This window comes from Emydura macquarii, unplaced genomic scaffold (genome assembly GCF_026122565.2).
Source record: "Emydura macquarii macquarii isolate MOO-44397 ecotype Brisbane River unplaced genomic scaffold, CSIRO-AGI_Emac_v2 contig_312, whole genome shotgun sequence".
In the NCBI taxonomy this organism is placed as follows: Eukaryota; Metazoa; Chordata; order Testudines; family Chelidae; genus Emydura; species Emydura macquarii.
In genome coordinates this window covers 9,034,727-9,056,786 of record NW_027130449.1, presented here as the reverse complement: position 1 = coordinate 9,056,786, position 22,060 = coordinate 9,034,727, and the positions used below count along the sequence as shown (strand labels likewise).

At 43.4% G+C, this 22,060-nt stretch overlaps 1 protein-coding gene across 2 annotated transcripts; it reads right to left on the bottom strand.

The window, feature by feature from the left end:
- Positions 1 to 113: 113 nt before the first annotated feature.
- LOC137164137 (uncharacterized) lies at positions 114 to 21,780 on the bottom strand. 2 transcript variants are annotated; one of them, XM_067564748.1, is made up of 8 exons: positions 21,629 to 21,780; positions 14,141 to 14,211; positions 12,271 to 12,349; positions 7,813 to 8,017; positions 6,806 to 6,949; positions 3,088 to 3,208; positions 1,457 to 1,569; positions 114 to 277 (listed from the first exon to the last, which is right to left on the bottom strand). In XM_067564748.1, exons 4-8 carry the CDS (start codon positions 7,996 to 7,998, stop codon positions 188 to 190), a joined length of 654 nt encoding a protein of 217 aa, XP_067420849.1. In that variant the 5' UTR covers positions 7,999 to 8,017; positions 12,271 to 12,349; positions 14,141 to 14,211; positions 21,629 to 21,780; the 3' UTR covers positions 114 to 187. The 2 variants fall into 2 exon arrangements, with proteins under 2 accessions (XP_067420849.1, XP_067420857.1); XM_067564756.1 differs by lacking the exon at positions 21,629 to 21,780 and adding an exon at positions 14,763 to 14,779.
- Positions 21,781 to 22,060: the final 280 nt, after the last annotated feature.

The following is a 22,060-nucleotide window of genomic DNA, read 5'->3' as shown; positions in this document are numbered from 1 at the left end:
GAAGCAGGTACTGTCTCTTTAAATTGTTTCCCCCCCACCACAACTCCTTTTGGGAGACTGTTCCAGAACTTCACCCCTCCACTGGTTAGAAACCTTCCGACTTCCAGCCTGAATTGGTTCATGGCCCATTTATATCCATATTTTAAGGCAAGTGCATTAACTGTTCGGCTTTGCAAGAAGCAGCTTGTCAGAAATTCACTCCTCTTTCATATTCCAGTAGATCTTCCATGTCTTCCTCTGCCAGTTTATTTAGTTCTGTCAAGATAACATCTAAAGCCTGAAACACACAAGACAAATCCCAGATTTGTTATGAAACAGACACCAAGGCCAGGAGCTGATCTGGAAGAAAGAGGGAGCTTAATGCTTTCTTTAAACCAAGATATTTTAGCGAGTGATGCTAAACAAAGGTGACTTGACATGCTCTAAAGAAATATGGATCTCATTTTCGGGGATAGGACTCTGGCTACAGCTTTTGTTTCAGATTTTAAAGAGAAGAATTGTCTGTCTCTGGAGTAATCCAAGACAAAACAATACCCTCTTCAGATTCAAGATTGCAAAGGTGCTATAGTCTGGAGAAGTAAAAACCTGTAGGCATGGAGAATATGCAAATTCTAATGATTTTAGTGCCTTCGATTGTTCCTGCATTGTAGCAATAAGTTTAAAATTGCTTTTTGTATTGCCATCTAGTGGTTGTTTCAGATAGAACTGATCGCTGTAATATTGACATGATACTGGTTTTCATCCTGAACGAACCCTGAATTCATCCTGAAATTATGTGCAGCCCTTGGGCCTTAAAAGTCCACCTGATCTACGGCGTGAACTCAAGAAATAACACTGAGTTCCTGTCAAGTAAAGGGACTACCTTCTTGCATGCCCCGTGGAATTTTAAGGTCTGAGGACTGTACCTTACATGGTACTGACATGCCATCACTTACCACCTGGGGTGGGGCAGTGAGATATTCTGTAGGGACTCTGGGCAAATGTCTACTGAGATATGTGCTGTGGGATCTTCCATGCCTGTTCAGAGAAAAAGGGATCTAGGGTGTTTAGCATCCCCCACCACTAGCGGTGTGGTACTCAGCGTTTCTGCCTCCAAAGGATAAAGGGCTGAGTTGCAGAGTAATGTCACCTTCTTGAGAGGGAGAAGAATCTAGTACAGAAGAGGCCTGGGGGAGGAGAAGACACTTAGCATCCTAAATAATTAAAATACAAGTGGCCTATCTTAACATGGGGCAGAGAGCAGGCCAGAATTACCAGGAAACAATCACCACAAGTACTGCACTATAGAATCCCCTGCTGGTACATTTGACCCTTCCTTCTTAATCTGCCCTGCAGCTAGCCTGGTGGATGTTTCTCCCCCTCTCTCCCACTCCCCAGCCCCTTTTCTTTCCTTGTTGTACAGGGGGAGATACAAGACAGCCCAAATCATCCACGTCTAAAACACAAGGCTGCTTACCACCTCTGTAAAAGCTTTCCGATGGAAATCTCCCAGGGGAACGTTTTGGAAGGTAGCGTGCTGCTGCTCCTGAAGGCTAGAGAACTGCCTGATGAGAATATCAAACATCCAACCTGGGAGGGGAGAGAGCGCAACGATTTCAGGTAAGATCGTTGAGCAGCAGTGCCGAGGACCCCCACCTTGGAAAAAGTCAGCAGCTGTTGCTTTTTACACTTGTGTATGCAAACAGCATTTCCCATCTTCCGCTTAGGGGCCCTGTTCTGCCTGCCTTTCTTGCATGAGATATAGGAAGGCAACCTGCATAGAGTGGTTATGCTGATGTTTATGGCTGGTGAGATTGTTACTTACAGTGACTGATGGGCTCGGGCAAGTTAGGCCCCTGAAAACTCCCACAAAGCAAAGCTGACGGCTATGCCATGGTATTACTATTAATTATTATTAGTAGGGCTTAGGAGTTCTAGTCTTGGATGAGCATGCCATTGTGGTGGACTCTGTACAAACAGAGCAAAAAGATGGTCCCTGCCACGAGGAGCTTACAATAGCCTCACACTCATTGTTCACAATGAATTTAAATAGGGCCTTTCCTCTGAGCTTCTCAAAGCACCTTACGAGCCATTCTGCCTCGAACGTCCCCGTGATTAGAATAGTGTACAGAGATCGTGCCAGTTTCTGAAAACCCATCTACCCTAGGGAGCATTTCAAGTTAATGGATCATAAACCACGCTTGTGTAGCTCCTGCATCATAGCCATGTGTGTTGTTAGGGCCTGATTCTATGCCAGTTGGCCTCAGGATAGGAGATGGGCTGAGCCCTTCAACCGGCAGATCTTTGGGGCATGTTTTATCTACTGTACTACACCCACTTGTGTGCTAGTGCCAAATAAAAATAATGATGTTATGGATGGGGAAAACAGAGGCACACAGCTGAGGTGACACAGGGAACCAGTGACCACGGCAGGGAATAGAACTAAGAGTCCTCTAATTCTTTAACCACTAACCTACCCGTCCTCCTAGTTTCCCTTTCCAGTGTAGTTCTTCTTAAGAGTCTCTTACCAGTAAACGGGACGTTTGGCTCAAAGGATTAAATGGAAGTGAAAGAGGAGAGACCTGCCCCTGCAGTTAGAGTGCTAGAAGGAAGTACATGTTGTGGTAGAGCTGGGAATTGCAAAATTGTGTTTCCAACTCTGCTACTGACCTACAGTGTGACTTTGGCCCAATCACTTAATTTACTAATTGGGCACCCTGCCATCCAGATATATTAGAAAAGGGTCAGGCCCAGGTGTTCTGCTACTAGAAGCTCTTAGATAGCACTTGTCATCCACAGATCTCAATGCTATTTAGGAGTCATCATTCCCTCTTTTACTTACGGAGGAACGGTGGCACGGTGACTTGCCCACAATCACAGAGCAGAGCTCAGGGCTCCTGAGTGCCAGTGCAGTGCTCTGCCCACTAGGTCATGCTGCCTCCCTTGAGGAGATAGCAACAGTTTCCCCACTTCCCTGCGGTGGGGCAAGGTTTGCAGTCTGCAAACTGCCTGTTGGAGGCCCACATTGAAGGTGTTAAATAAGCACCATGTAGGGTGGTTGTTAAAGAAGGCGCAGAAGTTGCTCCTGCTGTGAAGTTCAATACCCACTTGCTAAAACCAGACTTGAGCGCTCTTTCGCCTCAAATCCTGGGTCGGCCGTACCCGTCAGTCGGATCAAGTGCTCCAGAAGATAGATGTCAATAAGGTGTTTGCTAGCAAATGCTGTAACCTGTGAAAGAGGAGAGACGCTGTAATTACTTTTCAAGAGGAACAGAGTTTGCCGGCAGCTGGTGTACCCTGTCTTGCTGCTCACGCAGAGAGCTGCCCAGTCTGCCTGCTGGGCTCACGTGCGTGTCAACAGAAAAGGTCATGGCGCAATAGCTTGGTCTGAAAGGGCTGCCGGGAGCTTGAGCGAGACTGCTTGCAAAAGCATCAGCCTCAGCCGGTTTATTTAAAACCCCCTCCACCTTCAGCTGCTGATCATGACAGCAAGCAGATAATGCACTCGGAATGCCACGGGGGCAGTGGTCCCCATTCTGGGGCCGGTCCCCTGCAATTATCTAAGAGCCATGGAGCCACGCTTGTGGACATATCTGGCTGTAGAGCTGGTTGGAAAAATTCCAACCCAACTTGTTTCACCCCCTCCTCCCACCCAAAATCAAAATGTTTCAGGGAAACAGACTGATGAGGTTGCTGTCAGAAACCTACCTGGTTTCCTGCCAGCGCTCTCATCCAGTTCCTTGGTAGCCTCAAACCATGATTTGAGGGCTTTAACAACACAGTCCTAGGTTAGAGGTTTATTACAGGAGTGGGTGGGTGAGGTTCTGTGGCCTGCATTGTGCAGGGGATCAGACTAGATGATCATATGGGTCCCTTCTGACCTTAGAGTCCATGAGGATCCCCTATGGCCCCTGGGTGGAGCTGAGTGGGGGAGGCTCCCTGACCTGGGTGCAGGAAGAGATAATGGCTCAACCTCTGCAATCCCGGTTTATTTTAGGGCTTAGAAGTTGTGCTGTAGAAGGGGCGCACTAGTCTGGGAGTTGAGACAGTTCTAGCCTGGAGGAGACAGCAGTTCAGGAGATTGAACTGGAGGAAGTCTCATGCTCTTCCTCTCCTGCTGCAGAAAAACCTCTTGGTTTTGTGCTTTGCCTGGGATTGGTTACAGGGGTGCTGGTAGAAATGGATCGCTGGGCAGGGTGTCAGGACACCTGGGACAGTGCAGAAGGGCAGGCTATACTGGTTCAAGTGGGAGAGGGGAGTTAAGCAATGTGGGTTCAGGCTCTGGGTCTTTGTTTCCCCTCTGTACAATGGAGAGGGCAGCCCTTCCTGGGTGGTCTATTTAAACCAGACAGTGTTAGGATGTTCAGGGCAGGGAGTGTGTGTCTAGTGCTATGCTAATTCAGTAAAGAGATTCCACCTCTGCAGAAAAGACTCCTTCCCACCCCGCACATTTAGTCTTAAAGCTGTAATTCAGATGAATATTAATTAGTGTTCATCACGCTCATCATTCCTTGTAATCCCTTTGAGAGCAATACGGGGTGTTTGTTCCACTCCACTTGCTGTGCTGAGCAAGCTCATATCCTCACTCCTTAGAAATGTGGCTCACTTGCCTAGCCCAGCCTGCAGCCCAGGCTCCATCCTTCACTGTGTTCCATTCTAATTACCTGGAAAAAGCTATTATTGGTGAGTATTATGCAGACCCTCCCCCCCCCACTTTCATGCATTTGCCAAGCCGACAGGGCTCTGAGAGCCTCTTCTTTCTGCCTGTGTAATCTCCAGACAACCCTCCTGTGCATTGCACACACTTGTAATGTGATTTTATTCATGTACACCTCATCCAGGAGAATACACCCTGAGATGCCTGTTGTGTGACAGGGTGTAATCTATACCTCCCCTGCCAGCGACTCACCACATCTCGTCTTCTTTCTACCTTAGGGCCCAGCTAAAAGGCTTTTCATGCTGTGCCTTGTTTTTGAAGGGCTGTTGGGCTGAGTTGTGTGTAACTGAGGAAAGTCACTTGGTTTAGCTCTGCCCATACAGGAAATGAAGGAGGCAACAGGCAAGTCCCCTTGCTGCTCACTGCTGCTTTGCTGAGGAAGCTCATGTGCATTATTAATTACTAAGCACATTTATTAGAGTAGAGCCTCAGGCCCATCCAAGAACCATGCCCCATTCTGCCAGGCACTGTACACAGGCAGAGTCGTAGATGGTGCCTGCCCCAAAGGGCTTCCTATCTAAATAGACAAGAGGGTAGAGGAAAGGGAGAACGCACAAGCAGTGATCAGTGGTGGCAAATGTCATGTTAGTTACATGATTTCTGTAAGGGCAATAGGGTTTAGTTCAGCGGTGATGAGCTAAGTGGAAAAATGTGAAGGCAGAGGGGATATGGATAGGAAAGGGGACAGGGCAGAACAGGAGGGTTAAAAAAGGAGCAGGTGTGGGAGGAGGCTGAGATATGGAGACTGAGGGAAGGGAGCAAACAGCTTAGATGAGTTGCACATGGTAAAACAAATCCAAACCTTCTGGTCTCAACTGTGCCAGGTAGTCATTAATCTGTAACATCTTTGCTGTTCTACAGTACAACCCCAGAGCTACAAATGGACTGGTCAACCACACGCCTCTTTTGGAACCCAAAGTACATGGTCATGTAGCAGCAGAAAGCCAATACAACACAGTGCTGTGTTAAATGTGAACTAAAATATTGAGAATATTTTAAACAAGAAGATTTGACAAGGTAAGGAAACTTCCTCTGCTTGTTTCATTTAAACTAAGATAGTTAAAAGCAACATTTTTCTTTTGCATAAAGTTTCAAAGCTGTACTAAGTCAATGAAAGAAAGTGTTACAAAACCTCCATTCCCAAAGTGTTTGTAACTCTGAGGTTCTACTTTACTGTAGATATCTACAGACCCATTCATCCCTATGGAAGTCAATATAATTGTACCAGTGGTGTATTTGCACCAATAGGCTTTTGATTGGCATCTGGCCAGTCCAAGACAGGTTTAGTGGGGGAAGGGAGGAGAGACTTACTCAACACCCAGATGGACAAATGCATCAGAGTGGTGTAAGACTAAACTTCTCTACTTCTTGCCCTCCCCTTCCCTTTGGGAGAACCCCTGTTATGTAACAGCCGACAAGAGTAGTGAGGAATAAAGGCTGTAAAGTTCAATGTAAAAACAACATCTGACAAAACATGATCAGTTTCATGACTTAAACAAATAGGGCCACAAGTCAGGAGCTGAGTTCTGTTCCTAACTCTGTCACTGCCTCCCTATGCGACCCTAAGGCAAATCAATCTGCTTTGGTTTCCCCAACTGTGCATCTTTTCTACTGAGGTTGCAAGCTCTTCAGAGTGCTCCTTTGCTAGCTGTCTAAACAGTGGGGGTCCAGAACTTGGTTAGGCATCAGGACATCCATGGGGAAGTCAGGCCACTTGTATTTAGGAGCCTAACTTCATGCACCAGATTTGAAAGTGTTGGGGTGTGAGCATGTTTCCTCTCAAAGCCATGGTTTGAGAGTTCCCTATTCCAATACCTTAACGAAGCCAAACTGGGATGATGCCACTTAATGATCATGGTTGCAGCAATCTTTAGTTGCAGAAATCTGAATTCTCTCAATTACGAAGTTGGTCTCTGTCTGGCTGTCCATTTGAAAATCTCTCTTCCTATTGAACTGTTCTGGATGTACTGTAGGCTGGCTTTGTTCTTCAACTGAACCAGGTGGCAACTAGTTGTCCTGACTGATGGCCTATGCGGTTCCTCCCTAGGACACGAATTAATTTCTTACATGAATTAATAATCCACGCTGCCACACATGCTTGAAGAGTACCTGGTTTTGCTGCACCTTCATCGTCTCGGCATCGTAGTGACTGAGGACTGAGTGAGCTAAAGCTTTGGCGTCCTCCTCAACGACATGTGAAATGATCCCTTCGAGAACATGCTCATCTTCCTCTTCTTGGTGAGCTTCTCGGAGCTGAGCGGATGCAGAAGAAAACACTGTTTACATTTGAGGTGAGTAGACAGCACTTTTTCTTGACATGATACAAGAACTATGCCACAAAGCATCCATCCCAGCTGGATACTGACCAAAAGTCATTGATTTCTGTTCAGTGGTTCTCAGCCAGGGGTACATGTATCCCTCCCTGGGGGTATGCAGAGGTCTTCTAGGGGGTATATCAATTCATCTAGATATTTGCCTAGTTTTACAACAGGCTACATAAAAAATACCAGCAAAGCCAGTACAAACTGAAATTTCATACAGACAATGACTTGTTTATACTACTGAATACATTACACACTGAAATACAATATTTATATTCCCATTATATATTTAATTATATGGTAAAAGAGAGAGTCAGCAATTTTTCAGTAATAGTGTGCTGTGACACTTGTATTTTTGTGTCTGGTTTTGTAAGCAAGTTGTTTTTAAGTGAGGTGAAATTTGGAGGTACCCAAGACAAATCAGACTCCTGAAAGGGGTTCAGTAGTCTGGAAAAGTCGAGAGCCACTGTACAAGGTGACATGAGCCATTGGTTCCAAGTCATATTAGGAATGGTTCACATGACAAGCCGCCGCCACCACACAACACGAATTGGCAGGCTCAGTCAAGAGGCATAGGGCCAAATGGGCCTCTCTCAAAATTAGAGATGGTCCCTCCAGGGGAGGGCTGAGACATTAGTGAGGAACTTTGCCCTGCCACCAGCAGTGTTATAGCTGTTCTTTAGATACTTGGAGGACTTCACATTCCAGGGCTGTCAATTCAGCATCATCCACCAGCTCCAAATTCAAACCCGATGTTTGTGCGTACCTATGGAGAAAGATGCATTTTTTACTCACAACCATAGGCAAGACCGGCTGAACCTCCTCAGTTACTATTTTATCCAGGCTGTCAAAAATGGCAGCCCTGGTTAAGTAGTCAAAGTCCTCCATGGCACTTGGGAAGACGTCAGCAGACAGATCCTGGAGAACTTCCACCGAAAGCGCATCTAGTAACGAGTCGGGAAGATGCTTCAGGGTTGACATGGACCCCCTAAAGCGAAGCCTGGGACAAGAGTGAAAAACAAAAGTTCAGTCTTTCTGAACACGCTGAGTTGACTGCTCACTGTTCAAAGGGAAGCTTCTATTCTCTTCCAACTATGCCCACAGGAAGGAGTCTCTAGGGAGCTGGGAGCCATGGTCCCTGAGTTTTGTTCCTGGCTTATGTGCCTAATGCTTCAGACCTACCCCCTTCTCCCCCCACCCTTTGGGAAGTACTGTCTCCTTATCCTCTGTCTTTGTCCTCTCTGCTGAGACTTGCCAATGAGGGAGTCAGTCTGTGCACACTGTGCTAAGGACTCTTGTGATATAGCGTCTAGCCCACTAGGGAGTGGGCTGAAACATAGCAATCTCATGCCAAAGCCACTCAATAGTCAGATGGGAACTTTCCAGGTGCCATTGAGCTGGGTTGGGACTGGAGCCAGCGATGTTCATGAAAGCATCGGTGCCCCCCGAGCTACCTGGTGCTGCCTTCCTCATGGCTGTGTTTCTACATGCCCTGATCCTGGGAGGAAACAAAAATGTTATCAGCCTCCAAAAACGAGTGTAAACGCAATTCATGGAGGGATGCTGGGTTTCCGTGCACCTTGCAGCAGCGTCCATTTGCACGTCTGCTTAGCTGCAGCCTTTTGAAACCTCAGGAGGTAATGACATTTTATGCTCGCGTTTAGCATGTGCTGTCTGTTCCACATGGACAAGGCAGTCAGCGAGGAGAGGGGAAGTGACCGTGAGTGTCACTGAGTAGAGTAACTTGTGAGAACATCCAGCTCTTATCCACTGATCTCAAAGCGCTTTACAAAGGAGATCAGTATTTTTACTGATGGGGAAACAGAGGCACAGAGAAGTACCGTGACTTGCCCATGTCCCCCAGAAGGCCAATGACAGAGCCAGCAATAGAACCCAGGCTCCTGAATCCCAGACTAGTACCCTACCTTCTAAAGTGAGTGTCCATAATTTTCACTCCCCAAAAGAGCCCCAGGAACATAAATCAGTTAATTTTCAGAAGAAAACCACCTTTACTGCAAATGCTGACTTTTCCAAGAAGAGTTTGCAGTCTAATTACAGACTCAATCATCTTTTGGTGTGAATAGTCACTCAATTCCTCAAAGCAAACACGGAACCATTTCAATTACTTGGATTTTTCTCCCTTTGATGGTTTCCCATCGTTGGGACTTCAGTGGCTGCTGCCTCTGATCCTATAAAATAGACTAACTGGATACAATTGAGGTGTATTTTTGCATGCACAGAAAATCCCATCAGGAACAAAACCAAGGAAGTGTCTAAAGACCCCTCACTGAAACCATGATGCATGGACTCGAGCTAGCAACTGGTTCTGAAGCCCCTGTCACTGAGGGAGGGGGCTGAGAGACAGGAGGTTTTGTGCAAGAGGGAACACAGCTAGGTTCTGTGCTTTTGCACCCATTCCCCATGGAAGCAGAAGGGGAAGGATGCGTGTCAGCCTGCAGCCCCCTTCCAGCCCTTCTTCAAGTGTTCCGTGCAGCATTGGGGTGTGCCCCCTGGAATCTTGCACCAGGCAGTACACTTGCCCAGAGAAGCCACGGACATGAGCAGCGAGATGTCCTGAAAAGAGAGCAGATACTTAGCCATTCCCTCAGCAGAACTGGTCCCTCTAATTTTCCCTCTGCTCTGGTTATTTCTAACCATGCAGAATGGATGCCTGGGATCTGGGTGGGGAGCCCCTGTACTGAAAGCAGATTACCTGGCTTAGTGTACAGTGGAAAGTGTAAATAGAAGCATCCACTCGAGAGCTATTTTTCAGTGTGCCTCCTAGAACATCTCATTCCAGACAGCATATCTATGACTGAGCTGCTATTTCCATTAGAAACCTATTTTCAAGGTAAAGGTGGCTTTTAAATTTAGTTTAGGCTGAAGCTGGAAATTGCAGAGTTGTCAGCTGATTGACCACAGATCACTAATCACAGCAAAGGATGCAGCAATATTCCCTGCGTCTGTCAAGGAATCTTAACATGTAAATTAGGGTTTCTCCGCAACACCATACTTAAAAAACACATTACTTTCAAATGACATTCATGCCCGTGTCTTCGCTGCTGAATAATAGATGTCTGGCACAGATATTTGGTAACCTCCCCCCCCCCCCAAAGAATGTCATGAACACTTTATAATCCTGGAAAGAAAGCAGCAGGGAATCTCTTATAATATTATAAGAAGTCCACAATCATCTAATAACTTCAGTTATCTTTACAGCATACATCATGGCCAATCAGATATTAGAGAGTGCTCCGATCTACCTCTCCACAAAGCACAGCCCCCCACTCACTGAGCAAAGGAACCTGTTTGCTCTTGGCAGTACAGGGCATATGACACATTGATGCCCTCAGAACTGTTCAGCTAATAGAAGGCAGTGGTGCACAGCACATCTGTTATGGGATTGACAGCTGAGATTGTCTGAGCTGTTTCATGCAGGAGTCAAGCTAGGGGATAATAATGATCCCTGGCCTTCAAATCTAGGAATCTAAAGTAACATAGCAGGTCCTAATTCCAGTTAAGTAGCTACCACATGGGGAAAAAAGTAGTGACATTACTGGGGGGTTAATGATACCTTCTGAGTCACAGGCTAGTGAGTCTATTTAATGTGGTGGGAATAAACCAAAACAGAAAAGGTCTGCTGCTATATTTCCCTCTAATTCTAACCACTACCTTCCTGGTCCAGTAATAATAATAATACCTAGTTACAGAGCACTTTTCATGCTTAGATCTCAAAGTGCTTTACAAAGCAGTAAGTATCATCCCCTTTTACAGACAGGGACATGGAGGCACAGAGGGGTGATGTTAGGCAAGTCATGTCCCCGAAGGTCAGTAGCAGAATTGGGACTAGAAGAGAAACAATAATTGACCATTGTTATCTCAAACAGCCTGGCCCTTTCCCCAGTTTGAGAGATCAGAGGAGGATTCATTACAAGGTTTTGTTTAGGCAGCACACTACAAAAACCTCCCTTAACATATTATTTCATGCCACTTTGACTGTTTCTAATCTTAGCAAGTAACGTTTCCATCCAGCCTTGTGTCGGTTCCACTTTCTGGTTCTGTTGAACTAACTAGTTGAGTTTTAATGGTGTAAACTGAGGGATGAACGAACAAACAAGCCTCTAATCTGGAAAGGTAATGCAAGAAACGGATTGCAAAAGAGGATTTTTAAAGTAAACAGATGGGCCAGGGTGTGGAAATTCTGGCATTACATCCAACTTGGCGCACAGCTTTTTGCCTGCATCTGTGTTTAATGTTCTCATGTTCTAATGTTCTGTTTTGAAAATAACCAGGAATGATCATTAGCAAACAATGGGCTCATCTAACAGGGGTTTCAACCATTTGTGTAGCAAACCCCCACTGTAGAATATACTGCACCAGTGCAAAACATGACTTGCGCTAGTACAGGTATATCACATTTCTTAATCTGAGAAATGCTTGGGCTGAAGCTGGCCTTGAAAGCAGGAAACACTAGTATTCCCTTTCAAGCCATGTAGTGAACTGCAATCAATGGATGTTAAGCACCTCATCAGCACCTTTCATCTGTAGGCACCTAAATACCTTTAAACATCTGGCCAGTAGTCCCTGTGCATTTCCAGTCAATTTCACTTGGACTAGGTTAGTTTTGATTGGTAGATTGAGTGGGAGGTGGCTTCACTATCTTTTTCAGCTGGTGAATGGAGGGTCTTAGAAGGAAGATACTGGGGTGGAAGTCAGGTTTGATAGGAGGGGGAAAGAGTGCTTTATTGTTCTGACACAGGAGGATGGGTCTGTGCTCTTTTTCTGTCCCCACTGTGGGGCACATGTGAGGAGATGATACAAAGTCTAATTTCTTTCCTTAAAAAGGAAAGATTGTTCAAAGCTTGTGGCCTCTTAAGATGCAGGTGTATCTAACAGACCAGTTCTGTAGCTATTCAAGCTACCCAAGAGCCTGTCTAGTTCCCATTCTCTTCTTATCTTAGAGAGATAGGCCTGAATGTAGAGAATCTCAAAGGGACTCCCTGAAGCAAGCAGCACAGACCCCCTTCTGTTTCAAGGCATGTGCTCCTCATCACAACTCCCCAGCAAGGAGTACTACAGCTAGGGCACCGCTCTAACTAAAACAGAAGTTATCTACTGGAGGCAGACGTAATGAAGGAACCTGCCCCTGTAGAGAGCAGTTGGGATTGTATACTGCTTGGTCTGAGAGATGACCACATGAAGCAGAGAGTTACAGCATCAAGTGAACCACTGTTCGTAGCCAATTCCCCTTACCTCAGAGGTCATGGGGGTCTTCACACTGCATAGTCCAGCTTCCACAGGAAATGGGGGCTTTCCCAAAATTTCTTCTTTCCTGTTGAGTATTTCAAAAGTTTGTTTTTGCATTATCTTCTCCACCACACACTCTTCCCTCACGTCTGCGGCGGGGCACTGGAGAAAGGAACTCTAGCAGACACTCCTTTCTTTTACTCTAGTTAGTTGGGTTTTTCCCCAGTAAATTTACAAGACACTGCAGTAGACTGGAGTATCTTAAATACCCCAGTGGGAGAGCCTGCTCATCTGAACCTCCTGAAGTGTCTGCTGCTACAGTCTACTGTAGAAGGGATGGTTCTCTTTATTCAACTAACGTTATCTGAGAGGAAACAATAAGCTGGGCTTGTATTGTAGATCAGGTATGGGGATGGATTTTCAATGGAAGTAGGGGGCCTAAACTGCCCTTTGTACTTGGGGAAAAGCGTGGCTGCTCTGGGAGTCCTGACTGGTTTTGGTCATTTACAAAAAATGTTTGTGCTTCTGCAACCTGCCAGAAAAAACCCAAAATCCAGCCAACAATCCGAGGCATGGATGGAGGGGAGATGAAACAGCACTACTTAACTTTCATCATCCAGACACTACAAATAGCTGTTGAAATTAGAGCAATTATTGAAACTATGATTAGCCTACATCAAACATGACCCCACCCCCTTAGAGCAGCTGGTGCTTTCAATGCACCTAGCTTTAAGTAGTACTCAGTCTGGATACAGATGAGAAGACTTGGAGGGGTGGATTTTGTGCAATTTTCTAATCACAAACTCTCAGGGGATTAGTACTAATGGGTAACCGAGGACTTGAGGAACATGGGTGGCTGCTGTATTTTATGCAAATCAAACAGACGTGGTAATGCAATACACGCTGAAGAACTGGCGTATATAGTTGGTGGCTCCCAAGGGAAGATTATTAAGGGGATATCCTTTTAGACTGCTGGGTAAAGGCAGTCTGATAGGTTTTTCTAGTGTTTGTGCCTGGTGTTTATAATCCATTATACAGATCTCCTGTCCTGTAAGAATCTTTGTTGATCAGAGGGCTCCTGTGACAATAGCATCAGACACCCAGGGAAGTGAAACACAAGGAAAGAGAAATGAAGGGATTTTGTTTAATACGTATTACAAAATGCTGCTTGAACAGTTGGGAGAAGAGATCTCTAAATAGTCATCCTTATGGGAGTTTGCTGCTCCTCCAAGGAGATCTCCAGCAACAGACTATTTTTAAATTAAACCACTGAAAAAGGAGGGGGGATTTCTAATGGCATGAGGCCAAGTTTCAGGCCTTCTACTTCTCATCAAGCAGCAAAAGGTGAGGGGGAAAGAAGGTGGTATAAGTAATATTTTCTTCAATGAAAAGCCCCACTTTAGCTTACTGCCTTCGTGCTTTGGTCAAAACAAGAGATGGTAGAGGTTAGAGATAAAAAACATGTTACATATACAGCTGAAGCCTGCACAGCTGGATCACTGAAAGCAATCTGGGCCTTGTTTGTTATTTTCAGCTACCTAGAAACAACTGCCTCCATGTTTTTAAACAATGGACAATGTTATCACTGCCTAACTGTACTCAACATGGGGCTGTAGGATGCTACTACTCAACCTTTTATTACTGCCCTTGCTGAGGAGTATGGCACAGCACGATTAACTGTGGTACAAGCAACCTGTAAAAATGCCAGCTCCAACCTTGCCCCTCTGCTGCCCCACTTTGGCTGGGTATTGGAGATAGATTCCAAAGACCCCTGCCCCCCTAGTCTATGAGCCAGATTTTAAAAAGGATCCTAGTGAATTAGGGGAACCCTCATTCAGTGAAAAAAATTCATTGCTACCACACATTAGGTACTTACCTGGTGATCACCACTAGGATGGCTGCAGATGCTGGAAGTGGTGCAGTTATTCTCTATCACGTAGTGTTCAACTAAACAAGAAGGACCATAAGTCAGTCTAATTTTGACCAAAATTGACAAATCTTCAATACAATTGCCAATGTAACTAACCATACTTGTTTGTTCCGGATGCCAGACTAGATCATAATGGTCCTTTCTGACCTTGAAGCATATGAAAGTCAGACATACTTAGCCCTGTGTGATCTATGTGATGTATTTTCCTGCACTTTTGTTTTTGGTTAACGACCAAGGTTGTAGTCACAACAGTCTGAGTTTGTTTATAAAATGTAATACTACAATGTATTTGTCCTAAGTAGGATGAATTAATTGGAGAAATTTCTGCCTATTGACTACGAAGCAACAATTTCTGCATCAGCAATTGATGTTAATAAGCATGCACCAAGAAGAAATATTTTCAGGGCATGTTCTACTCTGGGCTAAGACCGGACTTATGTCGTGTGATGAAGCAATCTACTGCAAAGCACAGTTGATGAAATGAAGGAATTGAACCAAATTTAACAATAAACACTGGGATGGGAGGTGTGCATCATGCAATGAAGTTCCTGCATCACACCAAACTCACTTTCCTGGGTGATACCAAAGACTCTTATGGAAGAGAGCATCTATGGTGCTTCAGTCATCTGCCATGTTTAAGAAGGGAAGCAAATAATGGCAATGGAATCCACAATTTATGAATGAGCCAATGAATTGCTTGAAGTGGATGGCGCTGGCAGTTCCAGGATATCTTGAAGAAACCTTGAACTTGCAGATGTGGTGAAGGCACATAGAAAACAGTGAAAGCACAGAATGCTCTGGCAGATTTAATGAAAAGAAAGAATCCAGTCACTCCACCAGCTCATGGACCCTTGTTACCCAAGGAAAAAAGCCTGTTCAGGTACATTTCCGCTTTGGGAAACTAATGGAGGTTTCTACTACTGATGTGTTACCTACCAAAACCAGATCAATTGATTACAAGATTGATACAAAAGTCATTGTGCAGCTACCGTGCCCTGAATTTGGGAGTAACAGGAGGTGGCCCCACCTTAGAGGAATGGCCTGGGATTCCCTTTAACCTTTGGGAAACTCCCTCAGAACAGACTGTTAACCCTTGGGAGAACACAAATACAGCCTTCTGCTCAAAAAGGATTGACACTCAGGCAGTCCTCTGAAAACCAAGTATTTTTTAAAATATACCAATCTTCAATACAAGAGATTCCAAAAGGCACATATTAAGGTAACAATGCTGCACAAATCAATACTTAACCAATATTGTAATACAATAGGAACATAGCATTAAGTGGTTACATTCTACATGAGGTGATCAATCTCATGTAGGAGGCGGACAGCAAGTTCTTACCTATACATTAGTACAGTATAGGTAACATACAGAAACATCCAGTTTTATTAAGCTAGGCATACACATTCTCTTTATATTAAAAAAGAGACCACTTTTCAGCAAGGTTCTTTTCCCCCCTGTTGTCTATAGGTCCTTCTACTCTGCCAGTTGGCTGTTGCTGTGGCATTTCTCCTCAACTTCAGTGATTTCAGCTCGTATCTTATGACTTCCAATGTCTGATGCTCATATAGTCCACTGCCTTCCACTCACTAACTCAAGCATGTCAGTTCTAGGATTGAAAAGCAACCAATCAGCTGGTTTTTACTTTTGGCATTAGGTAATGTGAACTTAAAGTTGCATTCTACTACAGTAGTTATTTTAGAGATGTTTTAATTATGAGTTTAGTATAATTCATAATTCTCACTTCAGCCATTTACACCATCTAATACATACACATTTGTTACCCTTCTTCCACCCCCACAATTACAGCTCCATTAAATTAAAGACTTAGTTGGTAACATCTGCCTTTTTAATTTAACGATGCTATACAACTATATGATGTATCATTATGATGATTCAATACCACCATGATTTCTTGGTACAAGTTTTTCCCGAGGCACACAATGAGCTGTTATTCTTTTGTAGCCTCCTTGTGGAGGAGTATTAACAATGCTGATATACGCAATGCTCTTTATGGTCCCATTTTAACAGCAGAGTTGCCCTTTTTATTTATTTGGGGCACACCATGCTATGAAAGCACATGAGGAACTTTTCCTTTAAAAAGTGTTGACACTGAGCCAGAAAGAATTAAGCCTGGCAGACTGGAAACCTAAACACAACCTTTGAGGGCATATTTAAAAGTGGTAATTGGAGCCATTCCTTGTAGATAGTTAGCCAAGCCATGTTAAGTAAAACCCAAGTATTTGAAATGCAAAGTACTGTCGGAAGTTATTTGATGTTGTTTACCTGAATCTTGTTAGAGGTTAGCAATGTAAACAAACTGCTTTCCTGTCTATTACTATTGATACAGAGGCCAAAGTGGAATATTAACCTGTAGATGAACCTTGATGTAATATAATTCTGTATCTTTGCAGTTTAATTAAACTGTCTGCTAACTATTCATTGAACAGTTAATAATGCATATCCAGGAAACAGAGTGGGGTTACTTCAAAGACAAGGGATTTTACCTATCATTCATTCACTCAGGGAAATACTTGCTAACAAGTGACTGTCAGCCTGCTAAAAAACTATAAGAGAAGCCTTGGACCTAATCCTTTTTAATTTTAGGATGGCTTGAGCCTCGACAGAGAAGGTTTGAGTCATAAGTCTATGATCTCAGCTTGTTCTGGTCCACCCTGCTGATTCTTCATTTCCTGCTGCATTTCTCTGGACTGGATTTCTAAGACAACCTCTAACCAAGAATTGATGAGCCCCAACTTGATTAGGTTGTTTCCAGATACTTGTGTCAATTAAGAACTTTGCAACTCAGTTTAACATCTCTACTTTGATCCGAGATATGTATATGAATTTAACCCATTTTTGTTAGTTTAGTTCATAAGTATCGGCTTTAAGCATGTATTTGGGTAAGATTTGAAATATTCGTTGACCTGGTTGGTAATGTGTCTAGTCCTTTGGGATGGGCAGAACTTGTTACACGTCATTGGCAATGATTGATGAATCCCCCATCATACCTGACTTGGCTGTCTGCATAGAAGCCAGAGAGCTGGATGACTAAGGGAACTGTGTTGATCTTCTGAATAAAACCAGTGAGGTGATCAGAAGCTGTTTGTTGCTAGATTGGTATCCCTTATGAAAGAAAAGCCACTAGTATTGGGCATCTGCCTGCCCCTTTCTTTGCTTCAATAGGGCAAAATCCCAATCTCAGCCTGGCTTCCTAGAGGCCAATGTCAAAGTTGTATACATTTACTTCTTTACAGTTTCAAATACAAATGCCTTTTCCTTTATATCATAACAGGTTTATTTTTTCCTGGATCATTTATAATGGTCATGTTTTTCTTAGTTGATATATCAGTGCCATGGGCCCATGTTCTTTTCCTGTTTGTCCAGATCTACTGATTTTTTTTCCATTCAAACTTAGAGATCCAGATTATTCTTCATTTCATGAATTGGGTGAAGTTACCCACCAGATATGGTCCCTCTTATACTTATTACCCTACTTTTCTAAGGACTGTACTTCCTCCCTTGTTTATGTCTAAGGACCATTTGTTGCTTTTTTTGCCTGAATATTCTTTGTGGGTATGTTAGTTCTAACAAGGACAGGAGTGATGTGTGGGCTGTTTAGGACTACCAAGAGGCTATTGGAGCATGCAGATGGCTATTTAGAGCCATTTACTAGGGTACACTGCCATGGTTCAATCTTAACTGCCTTGCCCCATATTATGGCTTCCTTTTTCTAGCTATTCATTAACACCCTCTTGGTCCTGGTGACAGGACATTATGGGGATTTACAGTGCACCAAGTATGAGACAGTGAATAAAATGAAACATTTGTTTAAGTCCTGCATCCTTACATATCCCATTGTAACTAACTGTTTTATCCTTATTTGATTATTTAGTTTTGGAAACATGAAGAGGCAGCAAACATTACTGTTAGCAAAGATCCACTGGACAAAATCCAACCCAACTGCCATTGCTATCGGCTTCAAAATTACACCACCACCACTGCAGAATTTAACAACCTATACCTAGAAGAGCCAGGGTGACTAGAACTGCATTATCCACCATCTGGCTTCTTAGTTCTGGAAAAGAAAATAACCAGACCCTTTTCCCTGGGGAGTGTTTTACAATATTTTATTGACTATATTCATTGTCAGCAAGTTCTATTAAATGTTGCCTATTTACAGGCAGTTGCTGATTAGATTAGATTAACTATTTTTCCATTTCCCATAAAATTCCTTCAGTGAGATCAATTCTCTCTTGTAGGGATAGACAATTGAACCACTACAATACCAAAACCAGTGGCTCCAATAGTCATTTTACCTTTTTAAGTTCTATAAAATTTAGTATTGCCACTGGAAAAGCAACTAAGCTATGGGAAAGGTCTAATCCAATGGTAGGTGGCACTTACATTTACTAGACTATTCTGTTACTGGGGATCTTGCACACATGGTTTTCAATGGAGCACTAAGCTAGCATAGTTTTACCAATACTGAGGGAGGAAAAAAATTCAGGGGCACTTGGCCTCCCCATGCTAGATCCGTTGAGGCTTGAGGAGTGGAAGGTGTACTCCTCATGATTTACTAGCCTTTGAAACCATTCTTCAGTAGGTAGCCCATGGATTGGATTCTAGGCTCATACTGCAATAACCTTCTTCAAAGACAAGTTGTACACAAACTAAGCTTCTCTCCCCCATTTAACAATCTTGCTGCTTTTACACCTCCTTTAGTCCATTCATCACCCTTCTCCTGTGGGCCATTATGGGAGAAGATTATTAAATCCCTTATGCAGCTTTTTCCTCAGGGGCAGGCGTCCTTCCTGTATTTTACAGACAACTTTTCCTATGTTTTAAAGCAGCTCCTGAATTACTAACGTGACTGATGTGACCATTGTTAAACCAACTTCTGACACTAAAGTCACTTTAGATCATGTTACATTGCACCTTACAGTACCTCCCTCAACTTTTTATGCATTAATTCCCAAGTCATGTATGACTTAGGTGTCTTTTAAGGAAGAGACATTACATCAGAGTCCCCTCCTAGGAAGGCAGACTTCACCTCTTTTCAGTTCAGGCAATTAGAATTACTTCCACAGGGGAGTCTAGAAAAGTTTTCCAAATTTATCCCAGGGCTAGCCTTATTCTTTTCCTTCAAATTTTGTGAGGACAATCTTTTTCCATTCTTATCACAGCATTACTTCCCGGAGTGGTGCCATTAGCTACCCACATACTGCTTCCTGTTAGCAATATGCATGGTTATTCTGTCTACCGGATTTGTGAATTCAGAACCACATCTATCGCTACTGGTCTGGCAGTTTACCGTCAGCAGCAATCTTGCTCCCTTAATATTTTAAGCCATTGCTTATCACAAGTGCACTGCACTCCTCTCAGAGTGTAGAGTTCAGGCCCAAGTTGAGCCTTCTCCCTAGGATGGAATTCCAGTTGCTTCTGGAGCAGCTGCTGAACCGGGCCTGAGGCATCCAACCTTTTGGATTCTTCTAACCCCAACAGAGGTGTTTAGTTGTGTTTCAGCCATGGCTGAGATCAGTTCCTGTTATCCCCAGGCATACTAGATATTTTAGCTGACCAACTGGCTATTGTACTATTTAGAGGACCTGTGGACTTCCCCAATGCCCCCATTTGTTCAATGGTGTAAGGGCTCAAAACTCCTGGGGGTTGTCCCTCTCAGTACAAACCAGAGGAACCTTTACCACAAAGGTTGGTCTTTTCCTCTGTATTGCACAGTTCAAGGAAGTTACCATCCCAGTTTCTCTAGCCCCTTTACTGCCATTATTGCTCCTTCTCTTACTTGCATCTCTTTTTTGGAGCACATTTTTGGCATTGTTAGGCCCTGTGGCTAACTATTTTCTGTCCTCACCAAAAAAAGAAAAACCACCGCTGCAGCTTGCCCCTTTAATTTTTGGGCTTTTCTGCCACATCTTGCAGTTTCATTTGTGCCTTACTGGTCTCCTTGTGTGTAGCTATCATTTGAGTAGCCTGAGTTAACAGTAGCTCTCAACATACCAACCTTTGCTTTTAAATTGGCAGCTTTTCTGTAAGTTAAAATTCTCTGTCAGCAGTTTCTTAATTTTTGTAATGCTACTTAAATTCTTCACTTTGGAATCTAAGGAACTTATTACAATTTGCAAACCCTGTAAAGCAGCTTGCTTCTTTACTGGGTTTTCCCCAAGAGGATACCTTTTCTCTTAGGTTGAGCCTATTGCTCATAGTTGCTGGTAAGCACCAAATCCAACAAATACATTCTCTCTATGGCTTATGTCCCTTTTGCTTAGTGAAGTCAAACATTATTTCTGAAGTCATTCCTTTTGCTGTCATATTAGTTCTTGTATTTTTACCACTCACCTAGGCAGAAATTTAGACTTCATCTTCACCTTTTTAATATGCAAACCTGCGCTTACGGCTGCAATTATTTCGTGATAAGGGGTCAATACATTAGCAAATAGCTGCTTGGCTTCTTTCACCCCTGATCCTTTCACAGGCTACAACTGTCTGTTTAACTACAATCTAGTTTTGTAGTCCAGTTGACTACTTATAAGCCCTTTCTCCTTTGACTATGGTTGCTGTTTTTACTGCATCCACTGATCTCTTAATACAGGGGTATCAGCACCATCCCAGCATGTGACCAATGGTTTAAACATAAACAGGAGTTCTAATAATTTGTGCTTCTGTGGGACAGAATTGTTAGGTCTCTTACTTTCAGTGCCCCAATCTGTTCCTCTGATAATAAAAACTCTTCCTTTTTGCTATGGATGTCTTTAAGGTTGGCTAGTGGAGATACTAAATCTCTCTAGATTCCAAATCAGTGACTGATGTCAGCCTCCTACCTACTAGTAAGTGCTATACCATCAAAAAGGTATCAAACAGTGGGCCCACCCAGGGACGCCAAGTTTTTTTTACTTTGAGGGTTAGGCTCAAGAGCACTACAATGATCTATTTGTAGCAACATCCTAGCTATCAATTTATCTGGTTTCAGTAGGTAACAGGAGAGGCTTGTCTCCTAGGGAATTGCTAGGGTTTTACCAAGAGTTTCCCTTGAACTTTTAGGAAACCTCCCCAAAAAGATTAATTGTTAAGCCTTGGGAGGATATGGCGACAACCTTCTCCTTGAAGCACTGACACTCAGGTAGTAGTCTTTTAAGTTAGCTATTCTTTGAACTATAAAAAAACCTTTAATATAATTGATTTCAAAGGTCATACAAGGTAATGTAGTAAAAATACATAGTAGGGTAGCCAATATTGTAATACCATACAATAGAACTAAGTGGTTTATTCTACATGAGATAATCATCTCATGTAGGATACTAACAGCAAGTTTTTACCTGTACACTACAACAGTATATATAAATATCAAGCTTTATTAACCCAGCTACATACATTCACATATTGTAGTTGTTACCATATCAGTTGTACATACTTACTTTTCTGCAATAATCTTTTTCCTTTGTGTCATTTACAGGTCCTTCTATTTAGTAACTTAGCAGTATTTCTCTTCTATTTCAGCCCTTAACCACCAGTGTTTTCTTACACACTCCCATACTCTATCACCCTCTACTCATACTAAGGCGAGCAGCTCAGCACTCTGCCTTATATACAGCTTTTGACCTTTTCTAATTGGTTGCTTTTTCAATCCTAGACCCATCTACCAATCAGCTTTAAGCCTTCCCTGATTGGTCCATTCTTATGGCCCAATCAAAGCCTCTACATTAATCTGTAATTAAAGCTGGACCTTTTTGAGAACCTGCACTTGTGCCTGATTGACCCCTCCCTTCAGGCTTTGGAGTGACTTTACTTCACCTCTGCCTGCCTGATCCCTAGTGGCCAAATTGTTTTAAGGCCCCCACTTTAGTTTT